The sequence below is a fragment of the Hyaena hyaena genome, unplaced genomic scaffold (assembly GCF_003009895.1).
Source record: "Hyaena hyaena isolate Hyena2069 unplaced genomic scaffold, ASM300989v1 scaffold_6, whole genome shotgun sequence".
Lineage (NCBI taxonomy): Eukaryota > Metazoa > Chordata > Mammalia > Carnivora > Hyaenidae > Hyaena > Hyaena hyaena.
In genome coordinates this window covers 253,250-269,126 of record NW_024080638.1, presented here as the reverse complement: position 1 = coordinate 269,126, position 15,877 = coordinate 253,250, and the positions used below count along the sequence as shown (strand labels likewise).

Sequence of the window (15,877 nt, the reverse complement as noted above, 5' to 3'; positions counted from 1 at the left end):
ATGTGTGTGTGTGTGTGTGTGTGTGTGTGTGTGTGTGTGTGTGTGTGTAAGTAAGGGAGGGCTTCCTGGTGAGGAGGCACATGGGCTGGGCCTTGCAGGGTGTAAGATTTGGTTGTGTGGACACACGGAAGAGCGTGTGGGGCAGGGATTGTGCTGGGCAGTGGGAGCACGGGGTATTCGTGGATGGGGTGGGAAGCAGCAGGAGTGGCCGGGGCCGGCCCACAGGAGACCTGGCAGTCAGGCAGGGGCATGTTTTCCTGGCAGGTGCTCTCCTCAAGCCAGAGCGGCACCTGGTCTAACCGGGGCTTTTCTTCTTTTCTTGCACCCCCTACAGTGTGTCTCGCCTGTTCTCTGATGCTCAGCGGCTTCTTTTATACAGTCAGAAAGACACCAGCATGAAGGACATGCACCATGTTCTGAGGACATTACGGCAGATTGAGAATTCCAACTCAAGTAAGCAGAAAGCCTTCTGCATGTTGGTTCATAATTGGAAATTGACCTGCACGGGGTCAGATGGCAGCCCGAGTGGCCTGGCACTTTGAGCTCTTTCCTGGGGAGCTTTCCTCCTCCGTGACTAGGCCATAAGACCTCTCTGCAGGAGGTGTTTGAGAAGAAACTAGGCAGGCTGTGACTTTGCTGGCCTCCTCCGGGGGACAGAGGAAAAATCCCTAGAGAGGAATGGCACAGGCCCAGCAGTAGGACAATTGGGGGGTGCAGGTTGCTGCCAACTTCATTTTTTGGAGGTTGCGCATATGGTTGCTGTGAATGGGCTCATTTATAGACGGGGATAGTTATATGCATGTAAGAGCGGTTAGAGTTGCAGCTTGGTATGGATCGGTGAAAGTTAAGCATTTATTTCTAAAAGGGAAATGCAGCTCATCTTCCCCCTAGTCATTCGATTTAGTCTGATAGCCTTTTGAAGTCTGATCTTTAAAGAGTGAAGTCTTTATCTCTCGGATCTGGTAAGTGGCTGGGTAGTTTCTCGCCTGCCCTTGAGGAAATGTCTGAGGAGCAGGCAGTTTGCTGCCTGAGGCATCGGTTGCAGGAGTCAGAGTCACAGAGCAGCCTGCCCAGTCAGTGGCCTGCCAAGGGGGAGTGGGGGGATGGGAAGGGGGAGTGGTCTCCTGAGTGCACTGTCTGTAGACAGTTGCAAAGTAATAATGAAGCCGACCGAGAGTTGGTCTGCTTTCTATCATCACCCTGTCCCTGTGGTTCTAAACAATGTTAGTCATACGTTATTACTCCCCATCATCGGCCACCAGCTGCCGCTGCTCCATCCGGGAAAGTACTTTGTACTGAGTTCGGTGTTTTGAGAGGACTGGGGAGGGTCAGTCTCTGCTGAAAAGCCTCCTGGTTTGTGACCCACTTGGCAAAAGAAGAAATGGTTATACAGTGCTAGAATTTCAAGCACACTTGGAGTGTTTTCTTGGGAAGACAGGACCGTGCTTTCCCTGGGCAAGAGAAGAGGCAGTGAGCAGTGTGGGAATTGATGATGCACGGACTCATGTGTGGGTGGCATGGAGCAGGTGTCGCTTCACCTCAGAGAGAGGCATGGCTGTGCTGAGTGCCCTGGGTCGACTGTGAGGGCCTCCTGGCCAGACTACTCCCGGCTGCGTGGCCTGGCCATTCCCTTGCCCTGTAGATCCCTAACCCTGCCCACATGTGTCTGTCCCAGCATAAGACCCAGAGGTCACAGCCACCAGTCAAAGTCTCAGTCCTTTCTGATCTAGTGGAGGGTTCCTTGGTCCCTTGCCTGGTGGACCAGAGGAGAGCTAGGGTTATTTCTCCTACTACAGAGAGACCATGTGGCCCGTGGGAAAGAGTGTGAGGATATATTACTTTGCAGCTTCGTGACTTTGTAAATAAGTCATTTATGCCCTTTTAGGCCACTCTCCGCCTCTGTAAAGTGGGTACAATAGGAGAACTTATCTCGTAGGATTGTTATGAGGAATAAATGAGGTAACACATGTAATTGCTTCAAAATAGCACCTGGCACATGGAAAGCACTTTGTGAATATGAACTAGGATTATTTTGAAGTGGTGACATCTTGGCCAAACAAGTTAAAATCTCTTTGACCCTTAATTTCTTCACCTACAAAATAATAGGTAGTTTGCAATGTAAAATGTCCAACCTAATACAGTGTCTGGCACAATAGTAGATGTGTAATAAATGGGACCCCATATTAATCATAGGTGTCAGTGAGGCATTTCTGAGTCCCTGGCGTTCCTCTTCTGCCTCACAACTTCATGGCTGGAGAAACAGACTAACTGATGGGGCTGAGTTGTTAAGCAGAGTTTCAGATCTTAATGGGGGTTTCGTTAGGTACAGAACCATTTTTTCTTCTCTGAGCAACTGGAGATGTAAGTTAGTGTGGAGAAGAGAAGACAAACCTTTGTCCAAAAAACTTTCTGTGCAAAGCTCTGAAGAGAGAGGCTCTCCTGAGATTTTGGTTGTAATATGCCAGTGCTTATTACCCATCTCTCCATTCACCCGGTCCATTCCCTTTTCTGTGCCGCAACTACTTAAATTGTTCCCATCTTTCTTTGCCTCTCTTGCATCCCTGACCCGGGCCTTAGAGTGGAGGGAGATGCACAGGGATGGTGCTTTGTCCTAAGTGAAATCAGTAACTTTTTGCCAAATTTGAATAGCACTCTAAAAATCAGAGAAGATCCGAGGCTGGGGTATGTCCATGTAGATCCTGACCGAGAGCCCTGTGTTTATCTGCACCCACAGCCCTACTCACAGTATGATGGGCTTAGCGTTCTTATCCTGCCATTGGCTGGGTTGGATGGACTCTTGGTCTTGAGTCTTGCCCTCATCAGCCTTCTCTACTCTACACCCACTTCCTGACATGGAACCCACTTCTCACATGGCAGCTCATTTTGGGTATTGATAGCTCTAATTAGTGGAAAATATTCACTATCCTGCTATACCTTCCAGACAATGAAGCTAATTCAGTTTCCCTTGAAATATTTAAAGGCAGCTCTTGTGGGTGTTTTTCCCTTTCTTCCTGAAGTCTTTGATTTTTTTCTAGGCTTAATGTCCTTCATTCAGATTGTTTTTTCCTCCCTGATTTCTACCTCTCCTCTGGTTGTGTTTCAGTGTGTATATGTCCTCCTTGAAGTTTATCAGAAACTACAACAGTATTCCAGCATAGAGTAGAAGGGGATTTTTGCCTCTCCTGTTCTGAGCAACTGTATTTCTGTTAATGCAATATGAGATTGCATTAGACTTTTTGGCATCCACGTCAGTGTTGAGTTCTAGTCCATGCGCAATCAACCAAAATTACAGTCTTTTAAATACACAGTATTGCAAATCACTTGTTCTCCATTTCTTAATCATGCCGTTGGTCTTTTGAACTAAGAGGGAAAATATCTGTCTCTTTTCTATTTTACATTTAAAAATTCCCTATGTCATTTTGTCCTACCAAAAGATTCTGATTTTGCCACGTGTACATTTGCTACCTCTTACTGTTTCCTGTGATGTAGGAATTTGATAAATAGTTCTCTTTGTTCTCATCCAAGACATTAATAACTATAAATCAAGGCTTGAGGTTTGGATCAGTCCACTGGAAGCTAATAGCCCCTTTGGACACTATCATTCAGGCTCTTATAGATTCACCAGCCTATGGTGTCATCCATGCTGGGCCCCTGCTCCTGTGATCTAGTTGGAGGCTTGTTATTTGCTTCAGTGTGTATCTGCTAGATTCATTGAACTATCCCCAGATAATTTGTGGTTATGAGGGTATCTACTCAGATACTACCTTCTACACCTATGGTTTCTGGGGCTAGAGAGCATGATTTACTTCTGCTTATTGGATTAGATCTTAGAGGTCTTTTAGTTCATTTATAGATAAATGGGTTGACTAATCCAATCATTCAGCCAATATTTATTGAACCTAATCTGTGCCAACCACAGTTCTAGGTGACAGGACACAGAGGTGTGTAAAACAAATATGACCCCTGTTCGTATGGAACTTCTATTGTAGAAAATAATCTGACTTGGAAGGGAGAGGGGCTTTCCCAAGTTTGCATAGTCACCAGAAGGTTAGGAATGGAACACCGCTAAATGTCTGCTGCTCCATGAAATTCTCTTTCTACGGGCTAGCTTGTACTGTTCCAATAATTTTTCAACCAAGAAGCCCTCTAGTTTTGAGAATTAAATCATAGACAAGTCTAATTATTCTTGAAACCATCCTAATGACAAACCTATACAGGAAGCATTATAGAGGGTCTCTACTCTATTTCCTCATCACTGGAACTTTTTGGACATTTTATTATTTTCTTCTTAAACCTAGAACCACACAAGGTAAGCAGTGGTTAAATTAATGTTTGGGAGTCCATGTGAGGAATATTCATCCTTCCTAAGTCCCTATCATGACTGCAACCCAACGGAAATACAAAAATTGGACAAATTCTCAGGAACTCTAGAAGAAATGACAGGTTTAGATTCTGTCTCTGTGAGATGCAGACCAGCAAGGTTCAGTGTTTCTCTGGGTGAGTTTTGTGTTAGTATCCGAGATTATCTCAATAGTAGACAGATCACAGCTTTTAATTTTGATCCATATCAAATTGCAACTTAATGGGTAGTATTGCCCATGATGAGCATGTTAAATAGGAGGATGTTAAATAGAAAAAAATCAATTTAAAGAATACATAGTTTTATGTGCATATGGTAAAACTTGTGAGAGCAGTTTGTAAATGATGGGAAACTGGAAAATGCTGGCGTAAGAGGAAGAGTTTGGGGCTTTGGGTTAAGATTTGTTTGGGGAACAAATTCAGATTCTACCCTTCATTATCTGTGAACCTTGGGCATGTTTAGATTATCTCGGACCCTCCATTTACCTAGAAAATAGAGATTCGCTGTTCCAAGGGTGATTGGGCATCAAATCAGATGACATCTGTGGATGGTTAAAGGTGGGGGCACAGCACATAGTTGACACACAATAAATCTCATTTGATTCATTTCCCCTTCTGCTCCTGGCTTACTGTTTGGCTTCACCAATTCGTTCAACCTCCCTGGGCCTCAACTGTCCTTGCCTCGAAATGGGGTCTTTGGCAAAACAGCCTTAAAAGTTTCATTTTAGAAACTTGGTCAGTACTTGGATGGGGGGATCACCTGGGAGTACCCAGTGATGTGGACTGTCCTTGTTCATAGCTCTACCCTAAGCATTAGCACAGTAGCAGGCACATGGCAAGCAATCAGTGGACCTTTGGGGAATAAAAGTGATAGAAGATACCTGCCCTTTCTCCTTCACAGAGTATTTTAATGGTCAAGTGAAAGCACTTTGAAAAGTATAAAATTCCAGCACATGTAATTTTCAAGTTGATTCCCTTGTGTTAACCTAAGTCAACTGGGTTGTAAATAATGACAAAAGTTTTTTTTTTGTTATTTTACAAATAGTTTACTGTCAAGTGGTTTCCATATAACACCCAGTGCTCATCCCCACAAGTGCCCTTCTCCACCATGCCCGTTGACAAAAGTTCTTAAAAACAGTTTTGGCTCTCTTTTTTCCACAAGGTTTACCTTCCAGAGCTTTACAGGAAGTGCTGCCATGAACCTGGGAGGCTGGAAGTAGATTTGCTGAGAAGCTAAAGAAGTTTTATTTTCTAGCCCCCTGTCAAGGCCCTGGTTGGAGTCTTAGCTATCAAAAATTGTTAAATTAGAGTTTTTAAAAAATATTCTTTTTATAAAGAGAGTCCCCCTCCCCCCTCCACCCCCCCAGTTGTGTCAGCTTCAGGCCTCACAACCCTGCATCTGTTCTTGCCAGAGGCTGTGGGGAGACAGGAAGAATTGCCATCTTCCTCAGCCTTCTCCTCGGTGCCTGCCCTCAGGCTCTGTCACCACTCCAGCCCACCCTTCCCTCTTTGGTGAATCTGGCATGTTCAGATGGGGTGACTAGCACACTGGCCAGGGCCAGGGCCTCTCCAGCCAGGCTGGTGCTGCTCAGATCAGGATTGGGCTGGAGATGTTTGATCTCTGCTTTGTCTTTACTGCTTATTTCCTTTTCAGCTATATAAATGCATTGCTCAGTGCTACCCACTAGGCTCACTGGCTGGCTTCCTGCTGAGCATTTCTGCTCAGGCATCCTCTTTGCCCCAATGCTGGAATGTCCACTATAGACTCCTTCATCTCTAGATGGCACCGTGAGGCCAGGCTCCTCTTGACTTTGTACCATATATAGGGTCAGGGCTTCCTCCTTGGCTGGAAGTTGGGAAATGCACATCCTGGGGCTGACATTTTTTGCCCTCCTGGGTGGATCATCCTCACATCCCCTATAAGAAGTTCCCAACTCCCCTGTTTTCACAGTTAGCCAGGCTCTTGTCCGCTGCCCTATCCCATGGCTGCTCCCTCAGCCTCACCATTGCTAATGCTGCTCCAGGACAATTCCTGTGGCCGTGGAGGTGCTGTAGAAGTTCTCTCTCTTTATCTGTCATGGCCTGGCTGGATGGATAAGACTGTGGGTAGATTCTGTGGTGTGGCTGGATGCCCCAGTCTCCCCTGTGTAAGGGATTCAGCAACTTCCATCCATAGCCAAGATCTTAGCTCTCTCTCCAGGTACCAGGCCCTGTCCCAAGTTACAGCCACCCTGATGCTCTTTAACAGAAGCTGAGTTGGTGCTCTGTGGGACTTCACATCATTTTCTGTACCTGTTTCATGAATTAGGCAACTGGTAGGTGGGACACTTGAGAAGTGGCTTTCAAGCTGTATACAGGGCTGGCAAGTTACAGATTTCTGTGGATGCCTTGTCCACCAGAGTCTGTGTGAATGGTACGCCTCTGAGAGTTATGCTCCCTGAGGTTGGGTAGAGCGGAGCCTACATGGCTCTTTGTTATGGCCTGGAATACCCATCTCAGCATCTCCCTGTGTGGGCTTCCTGTGGCCCCTGATTCAAGGACTTCTGAAATGCTTCTGTCCAGGGCATAGAGCCCTCTGAAGCTTATAAGAACCTTTCCAGGAAAGAGCAAGGAAGAACTTTGGGCATTTTGTCTCTAAGCTGGAGATGTCCCTTTGGAGGACATGCTGTATTGTTGAGATCAGGGTTGGAAAGGGGAAGGAGTGGAGGGGAGTCAGGGCAGCAGTGCACGCATCCCGACATCCTGACTTAGCTTCTCCATCCCTTCAGCTAGATTTTTGTAGGTCAGTGGTATGGCTGCTATTTTCCATATATTCATGGTACAAATCTGGTTTGTTGGACTTTCTCATGTGGCTCTGTAAGATTTTGTGAAATAAATCCTGATGGCTATGCTGGATTTTACTTAAGGGAAAGGGCCATAACTTTCTGACTGTTGGGTTTACTGGTAATGCTGAGAACTCGCTGTGTGGACCTTTGATTTTGTTTTGATCTTTGAAAGTCAAGAAGACATGATCCCCAGAAGGCAGGGACATGCTTTGGTGACATGTCCAGGTAGTTGGCTGTTGCAGGGAGTTGAGGAAGATATAAAATCATTATTTTGTAAACACCCGCTGGGCAGTACAATTTAGCACTAAGAGAGCCCTGGGTGGCCAGACTGCCTTGGTCTCCAAATCCTGGTTCTTCTGATTATCAGCTATGTAACCTTGATTAATCCCATAACAGCTCTGGGTCACTTTCCTCACCATGGAGATACGAATGAGCTAATACAGGTAAAGCGTCCCGTGCAGTGCTTGGCACCTATGAGGTACCAGGCTTATACTTTAGTTCATTGCATTTGCACAACCATCGTGTGAAATTGGGAATTTTGTTCCTCGTTACGTGCAAGAAGGAGCTGAAGTAACTTGTGTAAAGAAGCATAGCTGGCAAGGGGAGGAAAGGGGCTGGAACTTCAGTCATTTGTACTCTGCTGTTACTACATCCTAAAGAGAACAACCCAGGGGAGCCAGGAACTTTCCCAAGGTCACAGGATACTGGGCATGGATGGGCCAGGATCAGCAAGGAGACAGAGGCCTTCTGAGAGAAGGGTCAGACTTCCTCCACTTCCCGGCTTCATGGGGAACAGGCACGGATGAAACGTTCCCCAAGGCCCATCTACAAAGAACATCCCGTGACTCACCGTCATTTCTCCTTCCCTGCCTGAACCATTTGGACAGCCACCAAAGTTGAGGCCGTGGCCCCAAACTTTGCTTTCTGTCTCTGTGGGCCTCCTGTGAGTCATGTTGTTGGGAGAGTTGATGACATATGTTGACACATGTTGACACATATGTCATCAGACTGGAAGTTCCTTGAAATCTTTACACGATTGCAATTCACGTTCTGCATGCACTTGTCAAAAGTCCTGATTTGGGGCCTAGGCTTTGATATTTTGAAGTCTTTCCAATCTAACATGAGTATGTTTTCCCAGACCTGTCATGGCCAGGCTATGTCCCAGAGCCCAGGGCGCTGGTTTCCATCCAGGGTAGCAGCCTGGCCCCAGCGGGGCTGTAATCAGGTGGATGCAGTGCCGTACTGCTATGTTGAAATATTACTTGAACTAAATCAAATCAAAGGTCAGCTTTACCCACACAAGAATAGAAAACATAATTGCGCTCGATTATAGAACATCGCGTATCCCACAATGTCAGCCTGCCTTTAAAAAGTTGGATTGTTAGCATCAAGAACAGTGTTTCATGTGTCTTGAATTTCTAGCCATACGATTTATTTACCCCGTGGGTGGCAGAGAGCAATTGGGGAGTCCAGTGTGCTTCTAGTTAAAAGCTTCCCATTTCTTGCCCTCTCATCACTGTTGTGTTGAGGCACAGAAGGCAATCTTGGACTGACACTTTGACAATCAGATGAAGTTGCACCAAGTCCTGATGCTGTTTTACATTTTAATAAGTTGTTACATTCAAGGCTTACAGTGGCATTAGCAGGTTGGTATTATCATCTCAGTTTTATTGATGAGGAAACCGAGGCTCAAAAGGGATAGGTCTATTGCCTAAGGTCACAGAAGAAAGCTGTAAATTGAATCTGGGTCTTTTTGACCCGAAGGCTTAGCACCTTTCCACAGTACCATGCTGCCATGTTGCCTTATCCCAATACCAGGAAGCATGGGTGGCATCATCATATTTTGATGCCAAAAATGTGATGAAGTGATTTTAAAGAGTAAAGTGATTTACTGAATTCCCCATAAAGTAGAAAGAGCCAAAGCTTTTAAACCAGAGCTGACTGAATTCAGATTTACCACTTGCTTGCTTTGTGACCCTGAACAGAATCTCAAGGGTCACAAAGGGGCTATTTCCACATTTGATAAATGGGATTACTACATTTCTTGTAAGCTTGTTTAGGGATTCTAGAAAATAACACATATATTGTGTCTGATGCTTGATAAATGCTAATTGCCTTCCTCTACCTAGAAATCACTACTGTGTCCCTGGATATATTTTATTCATTTTAAAAATAAGGGAAAACTAAGTTATTTATACTATTATATAACAATTATTCCTTAGTTTATGCATTATATTAATAATTATTCCTTAGTTCAGCCCTGGAAGGAATCCCTTCTCAGCCCCTATCTCCTCATAAACACATCTTCCTTTACTTTTCTATGTCTCCTAAGCCTCTCTGGGTCCTGTGGCTGAATCCAATCCCATGCCATGTGGTGTTAGGAGGGTCTGGTCACATTTTCAGTTGGAGACCAGTAGGAGTGAATGCCTCAAACTCTTTTCTTTCTTCCTGGTTCTTTTTCTCTCCACCCTTTCTATTTGGTTCAGTCTTTCCTGTTTCTGGACTCTGGGCTTCTTTCCTTCTCTTTGTTCTTTGCCTTTTCTGGGCATCTTCTCCCACCTTCCCACCTCCTTGGCCTTCATTAAAGTATTCTCCACACAGAGTGCTTTCAGCTAATTTCTTGCTTTGCTTTCAGCTAATTTCTTGCTTTGTCTAATGCTGGCTGCTGGTCTCTTCCTTGCTTTCTCTTCAGGTGAAGAAGTCATGCGGGCCAATGTTACCTCCTCAGTTCAGTGATGACTGACTGGAGTTGCAGAGAGGGCTGAAGGCTCACAAGTCTGCTCATCTTGATCCTTTCTCCATCCCCTCTTGGAAGGCAAGGACAGGGATCATGTCTTTATATAGCATCTCTTTTGTTACAGGCTCTTGCCTTCAAAGAGCACTGAGAAATATTGCTCCTTTGAACCATGGCACTCATGTTTTGGGTTCAGTAGCTATTTAGTAGTTTGTTGAGTTAATGCAAGTTAACCCTAGGTATTAAATACTTTAAGGAGTATGTGATTCCTAAACTTAGATCACTCCCACCGGTCTCAGAAGACTCTGGCTTCTCCGGTACTTGCCTCAAAGGGTTCAGGGAACATAACCCTAAATATTCTGGTTTTTCTTGGGACCCCTTCACATAATTGTTGTCCATGACTTTATCAGCATTTATTTTGAACTTGTTTAAAATAACCCAGACTCCTAGTAAAGGTAAACTTCCATTTGTAGAACAATGGAGGATCAGAGAGGTTAAGTGACTTCTCCAAGGCCACATGACTGGAAAATTCCGGAACTGAGGTTTGAACCAGGTTGGCTGGACTCCAGAACCTGAAACTCTTTGGGTATATCTTGGTATTGCCTCAGCAAGCCCTCACTGTAAAGACTTCCTGGGTTGGTAATATGAGGCCCAGATGCATAGCAGAGAGGTTCTGAAGCTGTGTGTGTATATTTATATTTATATTTATATTTATATTTATATTTATATTTATATTTATATTTATATTTATATACATGTACACCCCATGCTCTGGCCTCCTCTCACCTGCCCTAAGGGGTCACCTAGGGAATGACCAGTCACTGTGCCTTGATCTGATGTCCAGAGCCCTGAAATTCCCAGAGAAGGAGAGTCCAGCCATCTCAAGGAAGCAGGTAGTAGCTATCCTTGGAGAAGAAAGTAGAGACCTAACCTCAGGGAAAAAACAAAACAAAACCCAAAAACAAAAAGCACCTGATTGTGCTTGTTAACCAGCCCTTTTGTAGCAAAGAAATTTTCTCAAGGTTTTGTTTATATGGTCAGACAAGCTTAGGCTTTACTCAAAGAGTAAAGCCATGAGTTAGAATCTGACCTGATCCCCTCCAGGCCATTACCCATTTGACAGAGTGAAGGCTGGGAGTCCCTCTTGGGCTCCTTTTGAGAAGAGTATCTGAGCCACGATACTTCTTTTTTTTATTTGTCTCCTCCACCCACTTCTCAAGCAGCTGATTGCTGTGGTTCCTTTTCATGTTAAACAAAAGAGACTACAGGGATCTTGAAACTTGAGCTGGGGACTGGAGAGTACTGACCGAGAGTAACCCCAGCCGGCTCGGCTGAAGGCTTCCCTCCTCCGCCTTCCTGCCCGCCCCGCCTCCCCCGCCCTTCCCCGGTCCTCAGCTGCTCTCAGTCAGCCTGGAGAGAAAGAAGCAAGAACGAACACTTAGTGGCCACGAAAGCATCTTGCTGGGTGCATTCCCCTGGCTGCCGTGGAAGTGTTTCCTTAGCTTGGTCAGCGAGGCCTGACCCAGAGGATTGGCAGGAATCTGAGGATTCTGTTCGTTCTCCCTCAGCCCACAAACACACATTTCACTCGTTTTGTTCTTTAGACTCCAAACTCCTGAATTGGGTTTTCTGTTTTTGTTTTTTGTTTTTCTTTCTTCTTCCTTTTGCCCTACCTTCTTACATTTAAAGCAAAGCTCTTGGGAAATGGATAGGCCACTGTTTGCTCCTCCAGGCACAACCAAGGAAGCTGAGTTCTGTGGATGGAGTATTTCAGTTCATATTGGAGGGATTGCAGTAGGAAACTCTCTTGGCTCTTGGCTGGGTAGTGACTCTTAGTCTTCTCTGTGGGCAGCAGGGACTCACGCTGAATTTAGTGACCAGTCCAGCTCTGTGATGACTGTGTTCTTGACAGCATGTACACCCTCTAAGTTATCTGTGTAACTCTTTCCCTCTGAAAGACTACTTTTACATTCTTGGTCTTGGTTTTCATAACAACCTGTGAATGTTATTGGCTCCATTTTTTATCTAAGGAAACTGAGGCCCAGAGAGATTAAGAAAAGGGGGAAAATGAAGTTCATGGCCACACACTTAGGAGAGAGCAAAGCTGGGACTTGAATTCAGATCTTCAGGTGCCTCCCCTGTGCTGGGCACTGCCATGCTTTGAAACTGCAAAGTCCTGGCTCTTGAGGCTCTATTTGGCTCTGTTCTTCTGGCAAGAAAGATGCGTGCCCAGACATCTGTAGATTGGTCTGTGTGCTGCTTGAAGGAAACACAGGAGGCCGATAGAGGACAGAGGACAGCTACCTAATCCAGCTTGAGGGTTGGGAAAGTCAGGGCAGGCTTCCTGGAGGAGATGACTCATGGACCAAATCATAAAAAAAGCAGGTAGGATTTAGTTAGGCCAACGGGAAGAAGGACTGTTTCATACATCTGACTTTCTCCATATTCTTGGCTTCTCCACTCATTTTCTTGCCAACTACAGAATGGAGAAAACTGAGACCAGACGTACAAAGCCGCCTCACTCCTGCCTCGCAATACATGCCTTCCTCCCCTTTCTCCCATTCTACTCCCCAAATCTTAGGTTTTGAGGCATCTCCTCTATATTTATATGCTTGTTGATTTATTTATTCATTGAAAAACATTCATTGAGAACCTACTAACTACATAGCACTATGGCTACAGGGTGTCCTGGCCTCTGCCATGATGAGAGATTTCAATAGCCACAACCTCGGAAGAGATTTTTGGCCCTCTGTTTGTTCTTTTCCAGAATTTGGCTTCAACCTGACTCTTCCCTGCTGCCTCAAGCACTTGCAGACAAGTCTCATCTTGGTCAAACACTTGTATAAACTGTCTTCCTTGAGCTTTATCATTCCTCCTTCTGCTTCATTGACATGTCTCTTCATCTCCCTTATCAGCCTTGAAAATTCTTTGAGGACAAGGACCATGTCCTTACCTTCTCACTGAACTTCACTACAGTACGCTGGTAAACTCAAGTGAAAAAAATAACACCTTTTTCAATAATCACAAAATTATTACCATTTATTGTTCACACTTCATGCTTTACCTGTGAACACCTCCAATCCTCATGTCTTGGAAAGGTGATAATACTGTTATCCTTAACTCTTAGGTAAGAAAATTTGGTCTCAGAAAGACAAAGTGCATTTCTCAAAGGCACAGTCCATAAAAAGCCGAGTACAGCATCAAAATTAGGGTTTCCCACATCCTTGATCTCTCTTACCACGTTTCTCAGACTCAGCTAGCATTGCCCAGAGAGTTGTATAAAATTCTGATACTTGGGTGTCAGCTCCAAAAGTCCTGGTTAGATGTTGGGAGGCTGTAGCCTAGGCATTGGGATTTTTGTAACACTACCTATTCATTTCTTTCTTTCTTTTTTTTTTTTAAATTATTTCTAGGAGAGAGAGAGAGACAGCGTTAACAGGGGAGGGTCAGAGAGAGAGGGAGACACAGACTCTGAAATAGGCTCCAGGCTCTGAGCTGGCAGTCAGCACAGAGCCCAACGCGGGGCTCGAACCCATGAACCGCAAGATCACGACCCAAGCGAAAGTCAGACGCCCAACCGACTAAGCCACCCAGGCGTCCCACTACCTAGTCATTTCTAATCAGAGCCAAAGTTGAGAACCAGTGCACCATACCACATTGCCTTTCTTTGTTCACACTGGCTGTAGCTGTTGGTGGTGGTGTGTGAATCTGAGTCCGCATGTGTGGTATGCATGTGACTGGAATGCAAGTTCTTTGTAGCCAGGGATCTTTGGCCTTCCCTGCTGCTCCCCGACCCAGCGACCTCACCACCCTGTGCACATGCACTGCCAAGGGTTGTTGACTATTTAATTGGCCTCTTGGTTCTTCCGTCTCATCCAGGGGATTCACTGATAGATCACATCCAGCTGTTCTCATTCTCAGTCCCTGTTGACATAACAGAAGAGTCTTATAAACACACTGAGCATACTTGCTGGTCTCAAGAGTGTTGCTCATGATCTAGACCCATTGCAAGTGCAGCCTGGGCCAGCCTCCCACACTGTAGCAACTCTGCTCTGGAGGGAGAAGGCTGTTGTGAAGTTCCCTATCACAGTATCCACGTCCTACTCTGGCTTTTCACACTAGGGAGGAAATTGTGGTCCATGTGGTCAGTGAGGGTCAACTCATGTATATTCTGCTTTATCCAGGGCTCAGAGATGTCTTTTTTTTTTTTTTTTTTTTTTTTTTTTTTTTTTTTTTTTTACCCTTGTTTTATAAGTAAGGTAATGGAGAAACAGCTTAGGTGAGATATCCTGGCAAATAAATGGATACAGAGCCCAGGTTTTCTGACCCCCATTGTGGTGTTTTCTCAATTGTTCCATAATGGTCAGTGTCTGGCTTTTCATGCTAGGCTCCAATTAAAGCCACTAGCTTTCCTGTATTTCTCCTGAAATAGGGGTAAACATCTGGGTGTTAACTTTGTGTCTCTGGGAATATTAAGATATGGGTCCTGGTTACTCCTAGGATGTAGCCTGGGAATTGTCCTGATATTGCTGGGCCCTTCTTGGACCTGCTCAACTGAAAGGAAGTCTGTGATGCTACTCAGATACTTCTGGAATCTTCCCTGCCCTAATCCACCTCCTATTATTTCTTGTCTAGCCATCATTCTTTGTAATGACCAGTAATTCTTTGCCAGGCTCTGATCTGGGCACAGGGATACAGAGATAAAACACATTCTAGGGGCACATGGCTGGCTCAGTCAGTAGAGCACAAGACTCTTGTGAGTTCAAGCCCCACATTGGGTGTAGAGCTTGCTTTAAAAGCAACAACACATATTCTGTACACCAGGGGCATAGTCTAGTGGAGATAATATGCAAATAAAGCAATATTCCGTAAAGTATGGTCCCCAGACTCCCTGCATTAGAAGTACAAGGAATGCTTATTAAAATGGAGATTCTTAGGTCCCACTGTAGACCCATTATTTCAGAATCTCTAGGAATTGGGCCTCAGAAATTGCATTTTAGTGTGCTCCCTAAGTGAACCTTAGGTGTTCTGAGGTTTGACAACTGTAAGAGTGAGCCCTCCGGTAACAGTATTAGTGTCATATGTGATGGGGAGGACCAGGGCAGGTGCATCCATGAAAGCACCAGGCTGGTGGCCATCTGCAGGAGCACCTGTTCTGAGGAGGGACACTAGCTGGGCAAGAAACAGCCTCTTGAATGTGTCCCGAGGAATAAGTAGGTGTTAGCCTGTCAGGTGTAACCCGACAATCATTTCTCTAGAGATGGGAAGATGTGAATCATGCTTAGTTTATCCTTTCTAGAACTCTAAATTATTAAAGTTTGCTTAAGAACATACCTGGATCAGGCAGCAATGATAAGAGTCTTGTTGGGCTTTTGTGCCTTCCTCCTGCTTTATCTCAGCTCATGACCCCCCTCAGTTCCCAGTATTAACTCCTGTCTTCTTTAAGCCTCACACTGTAGCCCCATTTTCAGGTCACACCTCTATTTCTCTTCAGTTGAATGATAGATAGGGTTTGCAAGGTTTGCCCCCTAGAGGTCTGTTAGTGCCTGGGCCTGTGGGCTGCAGTCTGTGAATGAGCATTGGCTAGTCACATGGTCGTGATGAGCTGGTTTTCTCTTTATTGAAAGAAGTTGGGTTATTAAGAGGGTGGGGCAGAATAAGTGGGCAAATGAAACAGGGCAGGGGAAACTGTAGCATTTCGGAGTCAGGAGGGCCCCACCAAACATCTGGTCACAAACCCTCTCATTCTGGAGATGAAGAAGCCCGAGGGTCAGAAAGATGATACAAAATAGCCAAATGATACCACCAGGCACAGCTTCCCAACTCTAGGGACAAAACTTTAGGATTTTTCTGGCCAGTGCTTTTTCTGCTTTAATTACCTGAATGTACCTGGAGGGTTTATTATTTAAAGGGATTCTTCATGAAACCCTGCACCAATCCAGTCATGTAGTAGGATAGA

At 45.1% G+C, this 15,877-nt stretch overlaps 1 protein-coding gene across 1 annotated transcript in view; it reads left to right on the top strand.

The window, feature by feature from the left end:
* ABCA1 (ATP binding cassette subfamily A member 1) overlaps positions 1-15,877 on the top strand; it is a 133,146-nt gene that overhangs the window by 37,139 nt on the left and 80,130 nt on the right. Inside the window, exon 5 of the mRNA XM_039240113.1 lies at positions 335-453. Coding sequence (XP_039096044.1) covers positions 335-453 — 119 coding nt within the window. The remainder of the gene's footprint in view (positions 1-334; positions 454-15,877) is intronic.